Source organism: Chiloscyllium plagiosum, unplaced genomic scaffold (genome assembly GCF_037043375.1).
Source record: "Chiloscyllium plagiosum isolate Xiang-an unplaced genomic scaffold, Cpla_swu_hap1 HiC_scaffold_5, whole genome shotgun sequence".
NCBI lineage: Eukaryota > Metazoa > Chordata > Chondrichthyes > Orectolobiformes > Hemiscylliidae > Chiloscyllium > Chiloscyllium plagiosum.
Genome location: NW_028270143.1, coordinates 82,686,445 through 82,709,167, shown reverse-complemented (window position 1 = coordinate 82,709,167; position 22,723 = coordinate 82,686,445). Strand labels below are relative to the sequence as shown.

The 22,723-nt window shown below is 40.5% G+C and overlaps 1 protein-coding gene across 5 annotated transcripts in view; it reads right to left on the bottom strand.

Annotated features, from left to right (window-relative positions):
* Positions 1-22,723, bottom strand: part of malrd1 (MAM and LDL receptor class A domain containing 1) — a 449,554-nt gene that overhangs the window by 397,849 nt on the left and 28,982 nt on the right. For 4 of the 5 annotated variants that reach the window (XR_015757232.1, XR_015757233.1, XM_043690416.2 and 1 more), the window contains exons 3-6: positions 10,376-10,467; positions 10,090-10,251; positions 6,322-6,418; positions 3,033-3,047 (exon numbers count right to left, since the gene is read on the bottom strand). Coding sequence is in view for 3 of the 5 variants with exons in the window: in XM_043690416.2 (XP_043546351.2) it covers positions 3,033-3,047; positions 6,322-6,418; positions 10,090-10,251; positions 10,376-10,467 (366 nt within the window). In the remaining 2 variants the exon portion in view is untranslated. The remainder of the gene's footprint in view (positions 1-3,032; positions 3,048-6,321; positions 6,419-10,089; positions 10,252-10,375; positions 10,468-22,723) is intronic. The other variant, XM_043690417.2, reaches the window with a different exon arrangement.

The following is a 22,723-nucleotide window of genomic DNA, read 5'->3' as shown; positions in this document are numbered from 1 at the left end:
AATGAAACTTTCCACTGGAAGGGGGAAGTTAGATTCATGGAGATGTACAACATAGATACTGACCTTTCAGTCCAGCTCCTTCATGCTAACCAGATATTCTGCATAAATCTAGTCCCATTTGCCAGCATTTGGCCCATATCCTTCTAAACCTTTCCCATTCATTTACCCATCCAGATGAGTATTTTAATAGTTGTAATTGTACCAGCTTCCTCCACTTGCTCTGGCAACTCATTCCATACATGCACCACCCTCTGTGAGAAAACGTTGCCCCTCAGGTCCCTTTTAAATCTTTCCCCTCCCACCTTAAACCTATGCCCTCTAGCTTTGGACTCTCCCACCCTAGAGAAAATATCTTCTCTATTCATCCTATCCATGCCCCTCATGATTTTGTAAATGTCTAGCCTAAACCTCCAATGCTCCAGGGAAAATAGCCCCAGGCTATTCAACCCCTCCCTGTACCTCAAACCCTCCATCCCTGGCAACATCCTTGTCAATCTTTTCAGAACCCTTTCAAGTTTCATAGCATCCTTCCAATAATTGGGGGACCAGAATTGCACACAGTATTCCAGAAGTGGCCTAACCAATTGTCCCATACAGCTGCAACATGACCTGCCAACTCCTATACTAAATGCACTGACCAATGAAGTTAAAAATCACACAACACCAGGTTATAGTCCAACAGGTTTATTTGGAAGCACCAGCTTTCGGAGCCCCACTTCTTCACCAGATGTTTCACGACACTCCCCAGGACCCTACCATTAAGTGTGTATGTCCTGCCCTGATTTGCCTTTCCAAAATGCAGTGCCTCACATTTATCTAAATTACATTCTATCTGCCATTCCTTACTCCATTGGCCCATCTGATCGGGATCCTGCTGTTTAGAACTCAAGGCAATCAACACAGAGTAATCTCAGAAAAACTATATTCACCAAAAGGCAATGATTGAATTTCTCTCTACCCCAAAAAGGCATTGATCTAGAATCAAATGAAAATTTTAAAAGAAAAGCAGATTCTCATGTGGAAATACAGGTTAAAAAAAAGGAGAAAGTAGAGTTTCGTAGCTTTCTGGAACTTTGTAGGTATTAGGATGACAATCAGCACTTGTTGGTATATGTAACACACTCCTGGTTTGATTTTACTGTCAATGCCTTTGAATTTTAAAGGCTACTGAGATAAAATTCTGTACATTGTCTATGGTTAGGATATAATGTTGGCATCTACTTGACATAGTGAAAAATTGCTCAGGCATGCCCTGTCCACAAAACACAGGAACAAAAATCAATCTACTCTCAATCATCAGCAAAGTGATGGAAGGGTTCATTAACAGTGCTATCAATTGGCACTTATATAACAATCACCTGATCAGCAATGCTCAGTTCTGATAGTGTCATGTCCATTCAGTTCCAGATCTCATTTCAGCCGTGGTCCAAACATGTATAAAAGAACTGATTTCCAAAGATGAGGACTGAAACACTGCCCTTGACAAAAAGACGGCATTTGACTCAGAGGGACATCAATAAACGCTATTAAGAGACAGTGGGAAAAATATCCATTGGTTAGACTCATAGCTAGCTCAAAGGAATATCTGATGTTGGAGGCTAATCATCTCAGCTTCAGGACAAAGGCAGGGGTTCCTCAGGATCAGATCCTGGGTCCAACCATGTTCAGCTGCTTCATCAATAATCCTCCCTCCATCATAATGTTAGAAGTGGGGATGTCAATGATGATTCCACAACATTTAACAACATTCACATCTCTTGAAATGCTGAGCCAGCCTGTGCCTGTATACAGCAAGACCTGGACAATATCCAGGCTTGTGATGATAACAATTATAATACTCATGCCACACATGTGTCAGACAATGATTATCTCCAACAAGAGAGAATCAAGATATCTCTGCTTGACATTCAACGGCACTACCACCGCTGAATCTGTCAGTATCAACATCCCGAAGGTTATCATCGATTAAAAGCTGATCTAATAGCTATGTAAATAATGTTTCCACAAAAGCAGATCAGAGGTTGGGAATTCTGTGACATGTAACTCACTTCTTGCCTCCCCATGCCAGTTTACAATTGACAGACACACATCAGGAGTTTAAAGTAACATTGTATTCAATTGACTGGATGAGCTTGACTCAAAAACCACACTAGGGCATCATTCAGGGTAAAGCAGTCCATTTGATCAATATCCTAAACAACACATCATGCAATCACTCTGTTTACCACTAATACAGATTGACAGCAGTATGTACCATCTACAAGATGTAGTATTGCAACTTAATAAGCTCCCTTTGATAAGAACTTACAATCCATGATATCAACTGCTGAGAAGGATCAGGGCACCAAATGCATGAGAACACCACAACAACAAGTTCCCCTCCAAGTCACAGATCATCCTGAGCTGGAAATACGTTGAGATTCCTTCAGCGTTGTCGGGTCAAAAACCTTGTACAGCATTCCTAGGAACACTGTATCTCCTATATCCGCTGGACTGCAGTGTTTCAAGAAATTAGTGTTGAGCAACAAGAGCTGATCTTGCAGTGAAATTCAGACCTTATGAAGGAATTAGATATATCCTTATGTTGTTAATACAGTCGCTCGAATGGGGAGACTGCCAATCATCTCTGAATGTTAGGTAACCAGGATAGGGTGATGCACAACCTGGAGTTCTGCTTATTTATCTTTGGGTATCAAGGATTATAATTATGATTCTTTGACTGAAATGATCAAGGATGATGACTGGGGCCTTGGAGAGGGCAAATGGTACATGGATAGGCAAAGGCTTAATGCATATAAAGAGGCTTTTCTTGAATTAGAGTGTTGTTATGTTCCTAGGGGCTCCATGTGACATTGTGACATCAATAAAGGTAATAAATAGCTTTCAGTTAAGGAAAAAACATTTTATTTCTTTGTCAAAGTTGACCCTTAATTTTAGTAGAATTAGAAAAGGCTGATTCCGAGCCAATTCACTGCTCCCTGGAAACCCAGAGAGGGCAAGATATTATGCGGTTTTCTTTGACTGATACATACCCCAAGTGTGAAGATCTGGAATATAAAGAGGAGAAAGTAGATTTTACATAATATTTTTGATGTAGAATGATGTTCAAATAATTAATTTCCTTTGGGAGCATCTCATCCACAGAAATAAAATCAAAGTTATAAAGAATTAGAAGGAACTGATTTATATTTTCCAATGTCTACTGCCCTGAGTACTTTTAATTAACTTGCTTAAGGCACTGTTGACACCTTACTTAAAGGACATACTGAGCCGAACCATGCAAAAAAACTACTGGCATCAGTAGATCTACAAAGCCCAAATTAACTTATGATGGAAATCAGAGATGTAAGAGAACACCATGACTCTTGTCATATATTCACTACTTTGTCCTAACACAAATTCCTTTCTGAAGGCAGCAAAAAATATAGGGTGGGAGACAAAAGGGAGACCCATGGAAATAGTTTACATCAAATTTTGTGAGGGGCTTGGAGCCCTAGAATGCCTCGAGCAACAAAAGTCCATGATATATTTAACAGAATGCTTATAAAACCAATTATAAGCCCTACAAGAAAAAGTATGATTTTACAATATCATAAATCAAACACTTAGCAGATGAGAAAATTTCATTGGCACCTTCCTGCTCAGTGATGTTAAGGATCAACTGATTCACACATTTTTGCTCCTCTTCTGATAACTGGCTCATAAATTAATAGTCATTCACTTCTTTACCATTGCAAAAAAAATTGAATTAAATGCTGGGTCTCAAACTCCACTGCACATTTCCGAAGTTTGCAGGCACATTTCCATACTTTTTGAAGACACAGAGATGCTGTTTCAAATTCTTATTAGCCTCTCCCCGTCATTAACCTTGATGCTGATTCTTTTTCCCTTACCCATTAGTCTTGAATTTGAATTGTTCTCTTGCCTTTTGCAGCTAATGTTCTTCCCAAATGGAGAATTTCATTTACAATTCCTCAGGTACTGAAGCAGTCCATATTCAAATGAAGCAAGATGCAGACAATATCCAGATTGGGCAGATAAGTAGCAAGACAAATGCCAGGAAATGGCTATCCTCAACCCCTTGATATTTAATGTCAAAATGCCCACTATCAACATCCTGGGAACTGCCAGTGACCAGATATTAAACTGGACTCACCATAAAAATGATACAAGAGCAGGTAAGAAGTTGGAATCCTGCAGCAAGTAACTTAACTCCTACTTCTCCAAAGCTTGTTGACCATCTATAAGGCCCATGTCAGGAGTGCTCCCCACTTGCCTAGGTGATTGCAACTCCAACAATACTCAAGAAGCTTGACACCATCCAGGAGAAAACAACCTGCTTAATTAGCAGCATGTCACTCCCGCTGGCACTGACAGCCAATAGCAGTAGTGTGTGCCATCTACAACTTGCTCAGTGACAAGTTATCAAAGCTCCGAGGAAAGCATCTTCCAAACCCACAACCACTCCCATCTAGAAGGACAAGGGCAGCACATAAATGGGAACACCAATACCAGCCAGCACCCCTCCAAGCTACTCACAATTCTAAGCATGAAATATATTTCCATTCCTTCAGCATGGTTGGGTCAAAATGCTAAAACTCCCTCCCTACAGCACCTTACAGCACAGAAACTACAATGGTTCAAGAAGGCAGCTTACCCATGCCATCTCAAGGGCAACGTGGGGTATATAATAAATGCTGGTTTAAACAGCAATGCCAACATTCCATGAATGAATAATAAAAAAAGCCTGTCAAATAACTTTAGAATTTTAGACATTTTGATGAGATCACATCTCATTTTTCTCAACTCTAACAGATATAGGTAAACTGTTCCTAATAAGAGGCCTTCACTACAGGAATCAGTCGGATGAATCTTCTCTTTCAATTGAATATAGTTTTAAGATGTTTAAGGGGTATTTAAGATGATTAAGCGAATTGATAAGAAAGTTTGAAAGAAACAATATCTCTAGTGGTGCAGAGCAAAGTATTGTAACCTTAATATGACAGATCTAACATCAGGGCTGATCTCTGGAATCATTTCTTCACACGAACCATCACAGAAATGTGGAACATTCTTCTCCAAGAAGCTGGATTTTTTGCTAAGTTGAATATTTTGGAAGTGGAATAAATAGGTTTTTCTTTGGCAAGGATGCAGGATATGGAATTGAAGCACATATATGGGGTTAAGATATGGGTTAACTGTGAGTTAATTGAAGCATATACATGGGGTTAAGATATGGTTTAACTGTGATTTAATTGAGTGGAACAGATCTCAGGATATTGTTCTCATGACCTCAGACTTTGCTCCCCTATGGGAAAAAATATATTGTGCATTGTTCCTTACCAGAAAGTTTCAATATGTTGTGAGAGCCGTGATTAACGTTTTACTCTGCTTCTGTTGCAATTAAAGTTCTCACATCATGAGCAGGAATTTGTAAAATCAAGAATTTAAAATATAAAAACCAATATAAAAAATCAAATATGTAGCATTATATAAAATATTGCAGGTCTCATAAAAATGGAGCAGATCTTATTTTGAATGTGAACCCTTCCAGACTTGATTTAAGAGTAATAGTAATACCTCAAGAAGATTGAATCTATTTGCTGCCGCAATGATTAATTGCAAACAGAATTTAATCTGAAAATATCTTTCAAGGTTTTTCCTAGTCTTCCATTTTTTATTGGACCTATGACGTAATGATAAATGCAATGCCACCACAGATTCAGTCAATCCCTAAATCTAATCAACACTAGCCCCCAAAGATTCATCACCCTTTTATTCCCAAGAACAGGACATGGAAGGGAAAATGCAGACTGAATCAGGAGGTTGGATGAACTGTCAGATTGATTGTGACCATCTACATAAATTTCCAGATGGCATAAATCTTATAGAGAGAGCCAATTTTAGTTTTGCTTTAGTTATACCTATTCAGGATGGCAAAATTTCATTTCTTATTTAGTTTTATTCAATCGTTTCTTTTTTTTTAGCTTTTCTAGTCCTTTCTCTCTAATGAGAATTTGATTCTTCATGCAGTTCCCAGAAATTGCTGCTTAAGCAGAGGTTAGACTTTAAGTTAAATATTCCAACTTCTTTCCCATTTTCTGTCTAATGTACGCTTCAAATCAAACTCCCCAATGGGAATGCATGATCATTGAATATACGCTTTAAGTTGAATATTTTGGCAGCATGACTCTTAAATCTTTCTTTCTCTACAACACAAATTTTGAATAGTAACTGTAATGTAAATGTTTGAATTGGAAAGAAATCAAAACATCTTTAGATATTAAACTTTAATTATCATTAACATGGTTTTGCATTTACCTGGTACTGGGAGACAGCCATCACCGAAAGAAATATCGTCCACAGCAAGCACTTCATTAGGTTGACTAGAGGCAAAAATATTGCCCTGAAATATGACCTGTGCAGATACACAGCAAATGTAAAGTGAGAAAGTTTTACACCTGCAAAATCAAAGACGTTCTAAACACAAAACATATACATGCACAATAAAAATACTTTGTAAAATTGTATCAGCATGTTAAAAGTCACTCCTGAATGAGGATGCATCCTTTATTGTTTTCATCAATAAACCCTGCTGATTTTGAACTTGAATTCCAATTTCTGAGTCAATGAGTTATGACCAAGTTATGATTCAGCTCCTCAGTTACAGGTTTTCACTGAAATCATGACCCCTAAGTTGAGCTGTAGCTTGAATTATCCAAACTCAGATTTCTACAATACAAATTTTTTTTGAAATAGAAGGATAAGGCAGATGAGTGCATGGCTGAAAAGATGGTGTAGGAGGGAGGGCTATAGATTCTAGGCACCCGGAGACTGGCTTTACAGAAGATGGCACTATCCAAATCAGGCAGATTGCACCTGAACAGAGCAGGAACTGAGTTCCTGACGGGGCAATTTACTCGTGCTTTTGAAAGAGTTTTAAATTAACTCAGCATGGGTGTCAGACCCAAGAGAGGATTTTAGAGGAGAATACCAGGGTGCACAAAATGCTTGAAGAGATGGATAGTTCTAGAACAGAGAAAAAAAGTCAACTGATGAAGTTGAAGTAAGGGCAAACAAGATGAAATCTATATTGGGGTTATTAAGAATTTCTCTGAATGCTTGGTGAGTAGTAAAAAAGATTTGGGAGTTACAGGCACAGATTGCCATGCAAAGTTTAATGTAGTAATAACAGAGGCTTAGCTCAAGGAGGAGCAGGATTTTGTGTTATATATTCCCAGGTACAAGGTGTTCGGAAAAGATCAGAAAAGAAGGAAAGGGGAGAGTGGCAGTATTCATTAAGGGCAACGTTAGTTAAGGATACCATTGTATCCCAGACAAAGAGGATTTACCAAAGGATTCTAGGGCAGAAAGAACTTGACTAAAGCTAAGGAACAAAAAAGGCTTCAATTACATTGCCCAGTGTAAACTGTAGACCACCAACTGGAGGAAAGGGTATCGAGGAGCAAATCTGAAGGGAAATTTACAGAGACATGCCAACATTATAGCATGGACATAATTATGGATTTTAACTGCCCGAATGTAGACTGGGACAGTGTTTGGCAAACCATTCCCAAATTGTGTTCAGGTAAACTTCCACCAATGGTATGTGTTTAGTCCAAATAGAAAGGATGCACTGTTGGACCTTTTTGAGAAAATCTGGTAGGCAATGTGCACTGACTCTCACTGGGGGAACATTTAGCAGACAGGGAAATTTAGGATGATGACAGAAAAAGATAGTGAACAATCCAAAGTAAAAGCAATTAAACTGGGAAAGAGCCCACTTTAATCAGGTAAGCTCAGGACCAAATCAATTTAGGATGGGGGCAGGGAACTAGAGAGTTCTCCTTGGAGAGAGGAAGCCTGAAATATAAGTTTAAAAAATTATGAGCAGTCTGGAGAGACCAGGTAGGCATAAACTGTTCTGGCTCATTAAAGGATTAAGAATGAGAGGGCACAGGTTTAAAGTGATTAGCAAATCTCACACATAGGATGTGAGCAAAAGCTTTTCACACAAAGGAATGGATTGCATGGTGCTGTGATGGAGGTAAGTAAATTGAGACATTCAAGAGAACACAGGAAAATGATTTGAATGGGAATGATGTGCAAGGGTTTTGCTAGAAAGCAGATGAATGGCATTAAATCATAATGCTTGTTGGAAAGTCAATGCAAGCTCAATGGTCTGAATGGTTTCCTGTGCACTGTAACAATTCTGTGATTCTGTAACACTGTGATTGTGTGATATAAATCAAAGGTAAGCAAAATAGAGTTAAAATACAGATCATCCACGATCCATTAGAATAGCACAACAGGAGTGAGTAGCTGAATGACCTACTCCTGCACCAATGTTCTTCTGTGCATTCAAATTACTTGTCTCCAAAGCTAGTTTAGATTAGTCACAATTACGTCCAGCAAATACAAATAGGTGCAATTGCATTTTATTGACCATCTGCCACAAACTCCATACCCTTGCCATTGGTGCCATCCTTCAGCCTTAGTCTCAGTCTCAGCATTAACTAAACAGTTTGCATGTTCAGCACTCTCTTCAATCATTAAATAAGCAACTGACTCTGCATCTTTTCCATCACAAATGCCATCTATTTCTACCTGCAGGTGCACCCTTACTTTAGCCTACTGGCGATCAGAACACTCATTCATGATCTTGTCATTTCCAGTCTTGGTAATCCTAAAGTGCTCCTCCCAGATTCCACACTTCCTAACCTAGAGCTCATCCAAATCTCTGCTACCCATGACCCTATTATGCAACAAATCCAAAGGCTCATATTACTCATGGTGTCATAATGCTACATTAGCTGCTGGTCACCCAAACATCAATTATTTCATTCTAATCCTTTCAATAAATGATTCCAAAGTTCTGTCACATCCTGGCTTTGAACATGAGAGCTGAAAATGTGTTGCTGGAAAAGCGCAGCAGGTCAGGCAGCATCCAAGGGGCAGGAGAATCGGCGTTTCGGGCATAAGGCCTTCTTCAGGAATGCGGAAGGTGTGCCAAGCAGGCTAAGATAAAAGGTAGGAAGGAGGGACCTGGGGAGGGGCGTTGGAAATGCAATAGGTGGAAGGAGGTAAAGGTGAGGATGATAGGCCGGAGTGAGGGTGGGGGTGGAGAGGTCAGGAAGAAGATTGCAGGTTAGGAAGGTGGGGGTGGGTGTGGAGAGGTCAGGAAGAAGATTGCAGGTTAGGAAGGTGAAGTTGAGTTTGAGGGTTGAGACTGAGACAAGGTGGGGGGAGAGGAAATGAGGAAACTGGAGAAATCTGAGTTCATCCCTTGTGGTTGGAGGGTTCCTAGGCGGAAGATGAGGCACTCTTCCTCCAGCCGTCATGTTGCCATGGTCTGGCGATGGGGGAGTCCAAGGACCTGCATGTCCTTGGCGGAGTGGGAGGGGGAGTTGAAGTGTTGAGCCACGGGGTGGTTGGGTTGGTTGGTCCGGGTGTCCCAGAGGTGTTCTCTGAAACGTTCTGCAAGTAGGCAGCCTGTCTCCCCAATGTAGAGGAGGCCACATCGGGTGCAGCGGATGCAGTAAATGATGTGTATGGAGGTGCAGGTGAATTTGTGGCGGATATGGAAGGACTGGAGGAAGAGCGCCTCATCTTCCGCCTAGGAACCCTCCAACCACAAGGGATGAACTCAGTTTCCTCATTTCCCCTCCCCACCTTAACCTCATTCCACCTATTGCATTTCCAATGCCCTTCCCCCAAGTCCCTCCTCCCTATCTTTTATCTTAGCCTGCTTGGCACACCTTCCTCATTCCTGAAGAAGGGCTCATGCCCGAAACGTCGATTCTCCTGCTCCTTTGATGCTGCCTGACCTGCTGCACTTTTCCAGCAACACATTTTCAGCTCTGATCTCCAGCATCTGCAGTCCTCACTTTCTCCTTTGAACATGAGAGGACATGAAATTCCTTGGTCAGTGGGGGCAGCATATAATGTGGAAAATGGATAGTAAAGGCACAATGGATTCATCTCTTGAACCAGCATCTACATCTGACAGGCACCCCGACTTGATCCCATCAGCCTCCTGTATCAGAGGACCAGTCAGAATTGTTTTTCAGTGAGATTGGGGGTACAAACCTGAAATTTGCTCCTGGTCTTGATTGTGATAACTTCCTTGTTCCATTGGCTTTCCTGTGGATCTGTCTGCTTCCAAATTTCTGTTAAGGTGTGAGGATACAGCTGGTGCAATTCAACTTTTAGTGTTCCACTCACTCGGCCAAAATGATAATAAAACCTCATCTATCATAAAAATGCAACATTCATTTACTCTAACAATTTAGGAAGAAGAATTAATTCTAATGCATCATTAATTTTATTTTTTGGATAATTTCCTCCAACTTTCCCACTTTATATTCCATCCTACCTGGCAACTTTCCTTTGTGGGAAGAAAAACAACACTTTGAAGATTTGCAAAATGCTTTGTAGCATCTTCAGGCAACACAGATAAATAATAAGCTGAAAGAAAAGAGAATATTCATTGCTACATTGCTCAATAAATATATTATATAATTGGTAAATGACCCAGGGATATACTGACAGTGAGTTAAAGAACAAACAGAAGGGATTGATTAGATTACTAGATTAGTGTGGAAACAGGCCCTTCGGCCCAACAAGTCCACACTGACCCGCTGAAGCACAACCCACCCAGACCCATTCCCTATATTTACCCCTTCATGTAACACCACTGGCAATTTAGCATGGCCAATTAACCTAATCTGCACATTTTGTTTGGACTGTGAGAGGAAACCAGAGCACCTGCACAGAGAGAATGTGCAAACTCCACACAGTCAGTTGACTGAGGTGGGAATTGAACCCAGGTTCTCTGGTGCTGTAAGGCAGCAGTGCTAACCACTGTGCCACCGTGCATCATGTTTGGCATAATATCATGGGCTGAAGGGCCTGTTCCTGTGCTGTACTGTTCTATGTTCTATGACACACTAGATTCAAGCATGGGATATCTAAATCCTGAGTGCATCCAATTCACTCTCTCAAGAAAGCCAGTCATGGGTGGCAGCCAAAAACAGTATTCTTCTGTATCATTTTGACCTTCCTTAATTCAACTGAGTTCCACTGACTCTCATTCTACACAGCATTTCCCATTGAACATGTTCTCAGCCTCTCCATCACTGCAATAACATGGCAACTCTCCTTTTCCAATCTTTTGATACCTCCCTACTTTGCTGAGCAAAAGTTCTTTCTCTCTGCCTCTGTCTATTTCCTCCCTAATTGAGTGCATCTCTTCCTCATTGTAACCCTCCATTTTAATTGTTTATCTTTTTCTCCCCTCTCCTTTCACCCTGAAAAACAGTGGGATTCCTTTTCCTTCCTTCTCTCTGTTGTGTCTTTGTGTTCCCTGGTGTGCTTTTTTGAGCTATCATGTTAACTCTGGCAAACAGAATACTGAGACTGGTTTCTTACTAAAAGCAAATACCAAAACATTTATTTGTAGAGCAGCTAAGTACATTGGAGCTCCATCACAAACATTGTTTTAGTATGAGGTCAAGCTGTTGATGAACTGACTTCTAGATGGATACAAAGTATAGCAGTATCTATTCAAGTTGGAGGTGATACTTTTAAATAGTATCACTTAGCATGACATCACACTGATACCACATAATTCTGAGGTATTCAATTAATACATACCATCTGTCTTTATCATGGGGTTAGATAGTACCCTGGCCATGGTGAAAAGCAGGAAACTCTTTCACCAGATATTTCACCAAAATTGATAAGGAGAAAGTGTTGGTAGACTGTTGGTATTTAAAGTTAATAAGACACGAAGACTGGATGCAATGCATTCAAGAGTATTGAAGAAAGTGAGAGTGGAAACTGCAGGAGCACTAGTTATAAATGGGTGGCATGGTGGCTCAGTGGTTCGTACTGTTGCCTCACAGCACCAGGGTTTCAGGTTCAATTCCAGCCTCAGGCAACTGTCTGATTGGAGTTTGCACGTTCTCCCCATGTCTGCATGGGTTTCCTCCCACAGTCCAAAGATGTGTAGGTTAGGTGAATTGCTAGGTGCATGAGAGAGGTGGGCTACTCTTTGGAGGATCGGTGTGGACTGGTTGGGACTGTTTCTGCACTGTAGGGAATCTAATCTAAACTTTCAGTCCTCCCAGCACTCAGAGTGATTGCAAGGCAACTGAAGAATTTAAATTTTTCAAAAGGCATAAGCATAAAACTAGCAAGTATAGATATCTGCTTAAGTTCTGTGGTGAGGAGGTTTCTACAAACAATTATTCTGCATTGAGTTAATTGTTTCTTAGACAAAGGTAGGTTCATTCTTGGAGGTGCTGGAATGTAACCTGACTTCACCTTTTGCAGACCTCAAAGGGATTCCAAGTTTGCTCTAGGGATAATCAATATGGCTTTGTGCGTGGGAAATCATGTCTCACAAACTTGATTGAGTTTTTTGAGGAAGTAACAAAGAGGATTGATGAGGGCAGAGCAGTTGATGTGATCTATATGGACTTCAGTAAGGAGTTCGGCAAGGTTCTCCATGGGAGACTGATTAGCAAGGTTAGATCTCAAAGAATGCAGGGAGAGCTAGCTATTTGGATACAGAACTGGCTCAAAGGCAGAAGACAAAGGGTTGTGGTGGAAGGTTGTTTTTCAGACTGGAGGCCTGTGACCAGTGGAGTGCGACAAGGATCGGTGCTGGGTCCTCTACTTTTTGTCATTTACATAAATGATTTGGATGGGAGCATAAGAGGTACAGTTAGTAAGTTTGCAGATGACACCAAAATTAGAGGTGTAGTGGACAGCGAAGAGGGTTACCTCAGATTACAACAGGATCTCGACCAGATGGGCCAATGGGCTGAGAAGTGGCAGATGGAGTTTAATTCAGATAAATACGAGTTGCTGCATTTTGGGAAAGCAAATTTTAGCAGGACTTAATCACTTAATAGTAAGATCCTAGGGAGTGTTACTGAACAAAGAGACCTTGGAGTGCAGGTTCATAGCTCCTTGAAAAGTGGAGTCGCAGGTAGATAGGATGGTGAAGAAGGTGTTTGGTATGCTTTCCTTTATCGTTCAGAGTATTGAATACAAGAGTTGGGAGGTCATGTTGCGGCTGTACAGGACATTGGTTAGGCCACAGTTGGAATATTGCATGCAATTCTGGTCTCCTTCCTATCGGAAAGATGTTGTGAAACTTGAAAGGGTTCAGAAAAGATTTACAAGGATATAGCCAGGGTTGGAGGATTTGAGCTTAGAGAGAGTCTGAACAGGCTGGAGTGTCGGAGACCGAGGGGTGACCTTATAAAGGTTTACAAAATTATGAGGGGCATGGATAAGATAAATAGACAAAGTCTTTTCCCTGGGGTCGGGGAGTCCAGAACTAGAAGGTATAGGTTTAGGGTGAGAGGGGAAAGATATAGAAGAGACCTAAGGGGCAATATTTTCACACAGAGGGTGGTACATGTATGAAATGAGCTGCCAGAGGAAGTGGTGGAGGCTGGTACATTTGTAACATTTAAGAGGCATCTGGATGGGTATATGAATAGGAAGAGTTTGGAGGGATATGGGCCGGGTGCTGGCAGGTTGGTCTAGATTGGGTTGGGATATCTGGTCGGCATGGATGGGTTGGACCGAAGTGTCTGTCTCCATGCTGTACATCTCTATGACTGTATGATTATGACTCTATCAAAGGTGGCCTTCCCCATGATGTTGTTGAGAGTGTAGTGCTGGAAAAGCACTGCAGGTCAGGCAGCATCCGAGGAGCAGGGGGATCGACTTTTTGGGCAGAAGCCCTTCTTTCCCGACGAAGGGCTTATGCCCAAAACGTTGATTCTCCTGCTCCTCAGATGCTGCCTGACCTACTGTGCTTTTCCAGTTCCACCCTCTCAATTCTGATCTCAAGCATCTGCAGTCCTCACTTTCTCGTTCCCCATGACCTTGTCATGCAAAGTAGAGATGACACTGAACAGCCTCAGTGGATAACCAATTTTGTTCAGCTTAAATGGACTATCTCTTCTCATATGGTTGAATTTTAGGGTGAGATTGATGAGGGCATAATGTAGTTGTATCCTTTGTTCATGCCATATTTCTTGCAGGTGCCAGACTGAGAGGATCATGCCATCTGTTCTGAAACCAAGTGGGATTCAGAATGGATGCAATCAGCTGCAGAATGATAAAGGAAATATGGGCAAATATTTTTCCTGCAATGCTCAGGTGGGAGATGCCATGATAGAATTCTGTAATCATTGCAGTCGCTCTTTTTCATCTCCAAGGTCACCATCTTTGCAACATGAATAACATAGACTCCACATCCAGCAGAGACATTGGCATCAGCAATGCTATAAATTGAGGCTTCGGATCTAGACTTTGGCAACATTCTCAGAAAATCTCAAGGATTTGTACAAGGCAAATCTCATTTCCAGTGAAAAGTTTGCGTTCGTGTTTTTCTGATTAACTCCATTACGTACAGCATTCCCTCTCTTGTTGCAGTCAATTTGTATCAGATCCTTTCCCTTCTTTTCCATCCCTTCTCACTTAATAATTGTGCAGCATTTCTGTGTGCAACCAGTTGATAAATTTGGATTGCATTTTTTATTACACCACTTTTCACTGTCTCCATGGCGACAGTTGGTTTACAGAATAATATCTTTCCTTGTTGCAAATTATTCATGGAATCAGCCACCAGTCAGATTGCCACGTCAGCAGGAATTTTGTTTTTCTAATGTTGGAGATCATTTCTGCCTTTAACCTTCCTTAGTCAGAGGTTAGCCTCTGTGGCCACGTCTTTTCCTCATTTTCACAGCTTTTTCCACTCTTGGAACTGCTTTTATAAGCTAAAGACATGATTCACAAATATCCAATGAACAAATTCTGACTATTTTCAAAATGAAATGCCAACATTAAAGGTTCAGTCCTTTACTCCCTTCGGTTGGAGATTTTGTTATTCCTGGTGTGAGAGCAGCACTGACAAGAAAGGGGGGAAACTACATTGTGAACAAAATAATCTAACTGTCGACATCGGGAAAACTTTTCCCAATTTTCTATTGAAAGCATAAATGGTAATTCAGATTCTCACCGCTGAGTGGTGACGACCATGCCTTTGCATTTCGATTAGGACCCCCGACTCACCTTATTTATATGCCACTCTCAAATCTTCTCTCCTTTACTGAAAAACTAGATGGTGCAAACTAGATGCTGACTTCAGCTGAGTGCTTGTCCCAGCCATCATCCAATGTATGCTCCAAGGGTACAGTCATCCTGACCTCTCGGCTACACAAGCTGAATCAACAAACTACTAGCTCACGTATCAGCATGCCTGCTCGTGCACCACTTCAGACACCACTTCAACCTAAGGGGCAACTTTTTCACACAGAGGGTAGTACGGGTATGGAATGAGCTGCCAGAGGAAGTGATGGAGGCTGGTACAATTGCAACATTTAAAAGGCATTTGGATAGGTATATGAGTGGGAAGGGTTTGGAGGGATATGGGCCGGGTGCTGGCAGGTTGGTCTAGATTGGGTTGGGATATCTGGTCAGCATGGACGGGTTGGACTGAAGGGTCTGTTTCCATCCTGGACGTCTTTATGACTCTATGACTCTGTTGCTGCAGAATTATCTGATTTGGGACCCAAGAGCATGACTACACAATGAATGAGGTGAGGAGCAGCAGATCATGTGAGAAAAGTTACCCTGACCTACGGCAATCAGAAACAATGAATTTTTGACAAAACAATGCAAGTGAAAATGGGAAAGTTCCACCTTTAGTTTATCATCATGTCTGCTAATATTGCATACCCAATCCATTTTTAAAATTTTCCAACTGTCCTTGACTGTTTTAACTAACCTCTAAAATAAATATTGTATAGTTATACGACACAGCTAATCTCTATTGTTCCAGCATATTCAGTGAATAAATAATCTAGGCTGTAAGTGCAATACAAAAAGAATGCTATTCTCTTGAACGTACCATCTTTTGCAAGTTTTTTTTTAATATCTGGAAGAGTTATCTCACAGAACTGAATGGCTTTTTTCCTACCATCAAATCACTCATGTTACTTTTTACCCATTATCCACCACCACTAAACTACCTGCATTTCCTATTAATCATGCCTGGATAGTGAGAAAGATTACCAGAGGATACAGAAGGATATTTATAGGACGGAGACTTGGGCAAAGAATTGGCAGACAGAGTTTAATGCGGAAAAATGGGATGTGTGCATTTTGGGAGATCTAACGCAAGATGGAAGTATACAGTAAATGGCAGAATCTTTAATAGTATCAACATATGAGGGAAGGAGACAAAGAGGTCCATGTCCCCCTACACATTAACAGCACAGAGGTGAAATGAGTGGAGAGTGTCAAACTGCTGGGAGTGGTCATCTACAACAAGCTTTCTTGGACTCTTCATGTGGACACACTGGTTACAAAGGCCCAACAACGTCTCTTCTTCCACAGGCAACTGAGGAAATTTAGCATGATGGCAAACACCCTTGCCAACTTTTATAGGTGTGCCATCAGAGCATTCTGCCTGGATGTATCACCACATTGTGTGGCAACTGTACCATTCAAGATCGGAGATGGTTACAGAGAGTGGTGAACTCGACCCGGACAATCACAAAGGCTAACCTCCCACCTATAGAATCCATCTCCCAGGCCCGCTGTCAAAGAAAGGCCACCAGCATTCTTAAAGATCCATCCCATGTTGGCAATGTTTTTCTACAACCTCTACCATCAGGGAGAAGGTACAGAAGCCTGAGCACACGCACCAGCCCGTTTCGCAACAGTTTCTACCCTATTGTTGTTAGAATGCTGAATGGACTCACAAACTCTTAACATTTGGTTGTATCTGTGTTTTTGTTTTTTGAGCCTGTTTACCTATTATTTACTTAGCTATGTGACTAAACTCTGTGATCTGCCTGTATTACTTACAAGACAAAGCTTTTCACTGTGCCTCGGTACATTTGACAATAAATTCAATTCAAATTCAAATTCAAAGTTCCCTGAAAGTGGTAACACAAATGGATAAATTGGAATGCTCACCTTTATTGGATAGGTCACAGAGTATAAAAATTGGCAAATTATGTTGCAGCTATATTGAACTCTAGTCAGCCCATATTTGCAATATTGTGTATAGGTCTGGTCTTCACAATGCCAGAGGATGTGGAGGCTTTCGAGAGGGTACAGAAATGGTTTACTAGGATGTTGCCTGGTAGGAGAGGATTAGCTATGAGGCTAACTTGGTTTGTTTACAATTGGACATCAAAAGAGGAGGGGTATTCCGATAGACAAGTTTACAAAATTTTGAGATACATGGATAGAATGAATAGGCTGAGTCTTTTTTTTACCAATGTAGTAATGCTAATTACTAGGCGACAAGAGTTTAAAGTAAAAGGGGATAAGTTTAAAGGGGATGTAAAAGGCAAGTTTTTTACACAGAGGGTGAAAAACATTGCCAGAGGATGTGGTAGAAAAAATAGCAACATTTAAGAGTATCTTGATAGATGCATGAATAGGCAAGTAACTGAGAGACGCGGATTGTGTAAAGGCAAAATGTTTTAGTTGGAAAGGCATCATTTGTTAATGCAGTCTTGGTGGGCCAAAAGGCCTATTCCTGTGCTGTACTGTTCTTTGTTCTTTATTACCTGCAATGCCCAGCATGGGTGGATCACCAAAGATGAGGGAGAGGTAGGAAGAAAGGGAGGGGATGGGGTTTTCTATGTTTTCTTACCAAGACCAAAGTGAAACAGCAAGATCAAAAGTTAAAACTGTTAAACAATGACCACAATCTTATTAAAGTACAAGTTGGGATCTCATTGAGTTTGCTCCTGAACCACACAGCAATCAGGTAATGTCAAGGCCACTTTTCCTTGAATCAAGACCCTGGACATTCTGTCCAGCAAGAGCCGCCAACAGCTTTTATTGGATAGGTCACAGAGTATAAAAATTGGCAAATCATGTTGCAGCTATATTAAACTATAGTCAGCCCATATTCACAATATTGTGTATAGGTCTGGTCTTCACAATGCCAGAAGGATGTGGAGGCTTTCGAGAGGGTACAGAAGGAGGCAATGGCTTCTGCCAGAAGATTGCTCTCAATGTCCCAAGATCAAAGAGGCACCTAAATAAAAGTAAGTGATGTAGGAGATGAGTTCTTATGCTTCTCTTCCATTAGTTCATTCTCATCCTTTTATCAATTACGCAGTCTCTTTATCTTAAATACTTATTCACTTCTTTCTTCATGGTTAATGTTTTCTGGTGTCTATTACCTCTGATTCCTTTCTTCAGTAAATTCTTTATTACAGTTTTGTTCTGTAATTGTTGATTATTTGTGGTATTTTCCACCCCGATGAAGAATTTGTTCATTCAGAACTTTAACTTCTATACTTTCTCCGTAGATACAACTGGACTGCCCAGTGCTTCCAGAATCTTTAGTTTTACATTAATAATAAATGTAGTCTAATGCCCTGCAAATTAACTGAATGCCAGATTGTCTCTGCCTTGTATAATTCACTGCTCCCTGCCAAGTCAGCAAGATCAGAGAAATAGTCCATCTAATATGTTCATTTGTAACATGGTGCAGGTTGTGTAGTGGCTGTACAAATCAAGTATACATGCAGTAATTCCTGAAAAACATGTCAACAAGGAGTAAGATAAAGTAAGGATGAATAATTATGATAAGCGATGTTATTGTGTAAATACCTAATTCCTATTCTGTTAGTTTGACAAAAACACTATTGCTTTAAAAGATGCACCTTTGTTAAGTAAGTGAAGATAAGAATTTGATATGATAATATTAAACATTTTTGAATTATTACTTGGACCATCTTGTCATGTCATTGTTGAACAATGTAATTAATCCATCTGGACATCCAAATCCATTAAGTAGTTCAAACCAGGGCTGTTATTACTCGAAGTTAGATGGTTAAGAAGGTGTGATTTGATGGAACTGGTCAAGATATGCATTGCCACAAAATGGCATAGATTGAAAGAAATGATTTGAGTCTGCTAGGAGTCTAAAATTGAGCAGCAATGTCAAAATGATACTGATAGACCTTTTAGGAATTTATTGAGGTATCACTTCCAAAGGCAAAGGATGGTGGAAGTGTCTTATTAAATAAATTACAAGTCATTTAAATTGTTGACCTCAAAACATGAGGTTGATAAGGTTTTTTTGTTTACCAAAAATATTGCTATTATAGTGACAAGAAGGCCCACGTATATAAGGTAGAAAGCCTATCACCAGATTTCCCCACACTATCCCAGAGACTTTCCAGTGGTTTGTGGTAAAGAATGAACCATGAATAAGTCTCATTGGAAGAGGCAGTTACCTTAGGTGAAAAAGATAAGGTTTATTGCATCTTTATAACTATATACCACATTTTGCCCCGGTAAAAGGAGAAAAAGCATGACTGTCTCCAACTCCAGCTGTCTGACACTATCTGATGCTCCACCCAGATGCACTCAATGGCGGAACAGGATTGAGGGATTAAAAGCCCAAAGTTCCTATGATTCTACATGTCAATAGACATTGCCAAGAGGTAATTGCAAAGAGCGGACCTAGCATTCTAAAATTTCTGCTTGGTGAGTTAACCAACTTGGTTTAATCATTGGTCATCACCGTTTGTTGTCACCAAAGGTCTCAAACAAGGTTGTGTTCTTGTTATAACTCTGCTCAGTGTTATAAAGTGAGGCAATCAATAACTGTGACAGGAAAATCTGGCTTCAAAACCACTTGGACAAAGTCATCATCAACCTGTATTGGTGGCATGCAAACCCAAAGTTCTGAAAAGGTGATCCCACACTAAAGGACGAGAAAATGGAAATATGTCCTCTCTAATCCACTAACCATTGTGATTTCCCTCACTAAACAATTGATAGATAGCAGGCAGAGCTAACAGATAAACTGTGAAAATTATTGGGGTAAAATACTTCTTCAGCAGCAACATCATCAGGCTGACTTACTCTCCACATAATGTATTTCACATAGTTGAATCGAAAAGAAAATTGTGCTGAACATGAAATGGGCTGCAGATGGATATTCATATGTTTTGCACTACCAGTTAAGACAAATATCACCTCATTATGTTTCACTTCAACAGCAGTCAACTACTCTGCTGGGTCCCAAGATCAGCCCATAAAACTGATTAATGCAGAAGCATTACTTGAGACTTCAAGGCTAAGAGGGCTAACATTCACAGTAATGTGCCTCTTACCACTCTGCATCAAGCATTCTGTCATTTATAAAAATATAATGTTACATGGCACTTGGAGCCTGCTCAGTCATTCAACACAATCTTCCTCAGCTCCAGTTTCCTGCCTCTCCCTAGTTCTGGATTCCCTGAGAGACCAGACATTTTCTCTATCCCAGCCTTGAAGTGATAACATGAAAAAAACCATGAGGCTTCCATGAAAGACAACAAAAATTGCACTTAGTATATTTCTAGTAAAATTCAGCCCTCTGTCTCCTTTAGAGTTAATGATCTTACCAGACTTACTGGTTCTGTCAAGAAAATTAATGTGTAAGCTTTTAGCTTCTTGATCTGGGGAACCTAAATAATTGAAAACTCCCTAGTATACATACTAATTTCAAAGCATTTTATGGGATTCTTGGGACAAGCAAACATCTTCAGATAGATCCAACATAACCATTATGATCTTAAGTGTGAATATGTTTTACCACCGTAAAACCATTGGACCCATAAGATATACGAGTAGAATTAGGCCATTCAGTTTGTCAAGTCAGCTGTGCCATTCAGTCATGGCTGATGTGTTTCTCTAACCCATTCTGCTGCCTTCTTCACATAACCTTTGATCCTTTTATGAGTCAAGAACCTATCCATCTTTTTTTAAATAAACTCAATGACTTGGCATCCACAGTCCTCTGCAGCAATGAGGTTCCACAAATTCACCACCCTCTGGTTGAAGAAATTCCTCTTCCTCTCAGTTCTAAAGGATTGTCCTTTTACTCTAAGGCAGTATCCTTGGGTCTTAGTCTCTCTTCCTAGTGGAAACATCTTCTTCATATCCACTCTATCCAGGCATCTCAGCATTCTGTAGGTTTCAATGAGGATCACCCCTTATCCTTCTGAACTCCATCAACTAAAGACCCAGAGTCTTCAACCACTTCATTCCTGGGATCATTCTTGTGAATTTCCTCTTCCAAAGCCAATACATCCTTCTTTAGATAAGGGGCTCAAAACTGCTCATGATATTCCAAATACAGTCTGACCTCAGCAGTATAATCCTGCTCTTGATTTCTAGCCCATTCGAAATGAACCATGCCAACAACACAACACAAATTCCCTCTTTACAATAGAATTATCCTTCTAATGTTTCAATTACACTTATTACAGTGATGTTCATTTATATTTAACTTTCAATATATTTGTATTGTCAAAAGGCATTTAATAACATACCATACATTAGGCTACTTCATAAAAAAAGAACATGGATGTACTATTTAGCAAGGAAAAATAATTGGCTAACTAATAGAAGACAAAGAGTTGGGATAAGGGAGATGTAACAAGGTTGGCCAAGTGGACCTCATAGAATATGAGTTCCTTGATTGGGGCTAATCATCAGATCCAATCAGGGATTCCTGACTGACAGATATAAATAGGAGTGTCAGAGGTTCTGTTCACTCTGAGAGCTGGATCTGAAGGAGCTGGATCAGTGTCAAGGACTCGTCATGTGGAAATAAAGGGTGAGTTGGTAATGGGATGCTGTCCTTTATGGATTTATTTCAGCGACGATGAGAGAAAAGCTGGATCCTAAAGAAATGTGCACACAACAGTTATCTATGAGTTGGGGTAAGCATTTTTGGCATCATTACATTATTTGGGGAGGCTGACTCATTTGATCCTGCCATTGATGACTGGGCCCAGTATGCTGAAAGAATTTTTTTTTTTCTAGGCAAATGACATTGGGGCAGATGAAAAGCAAATAGTAATTCTCTGACAGCTTGTGAACCTGCAGCTTTTTGGGTTATTAGGAACCTAAGTTTTCCCAAGGCACCAGATACTAAAACCTTTCAAGAGTTAACAGATTTAGTAAAGGAATATTACAACCACAAGCCTCCTCTAATTCTAAGATGTTGTAGGTTTTACTTGGCAATTTGAGAACAGGAGAATCTGTATTGCGATTTTTGACTAAGTTAAGACAACTGGCAGAGGCATGCAACTTTGGTTTAACTGTTAATGAGATGCTGAGACACTGTTTAGTATGTAGGATTAATGATGTAACAATGCAAAAGCACCAGCTAGCTGAACCCCTACTACTAGACTTCAAACAGGCACCATAATTGGCTTTATCAGTTGAAAATGCAGCAAGTGGAGTGTATGAGTTGCAGGCTATTCCAATGGAAGCGGACATTGGGCTTGGGGAACACTCCTTGACTGAAAGCAATTGTATAGCCTCACTCAAGACGTATCCTGAATAGAGGGACTCTAGGTCAGCCAACAGCAAAACCCCAAAACAAAGCCGCCTTGGCCGAACAGTCCACATTTTCTTCAGGATTCAGGCAGCAAGCCGTTGTTGCTGCTGGTATGCAGACTGGAGTCCCACTAGATCTAAAATTGAGCAAGAGGATTCATAGGCCAATATCCAGAACAGTGCACACCCTGGAAAGTCCACCTTCATCTGGTCTGGAACAAGTAAATTGCTTAGCGACAAATCAGAATCAACCAAAATAAACATCTGGTTAAATGGCCACCCGGTTAAAATGGAGGTTAATATCAGGGCAGCCATTTCAGTG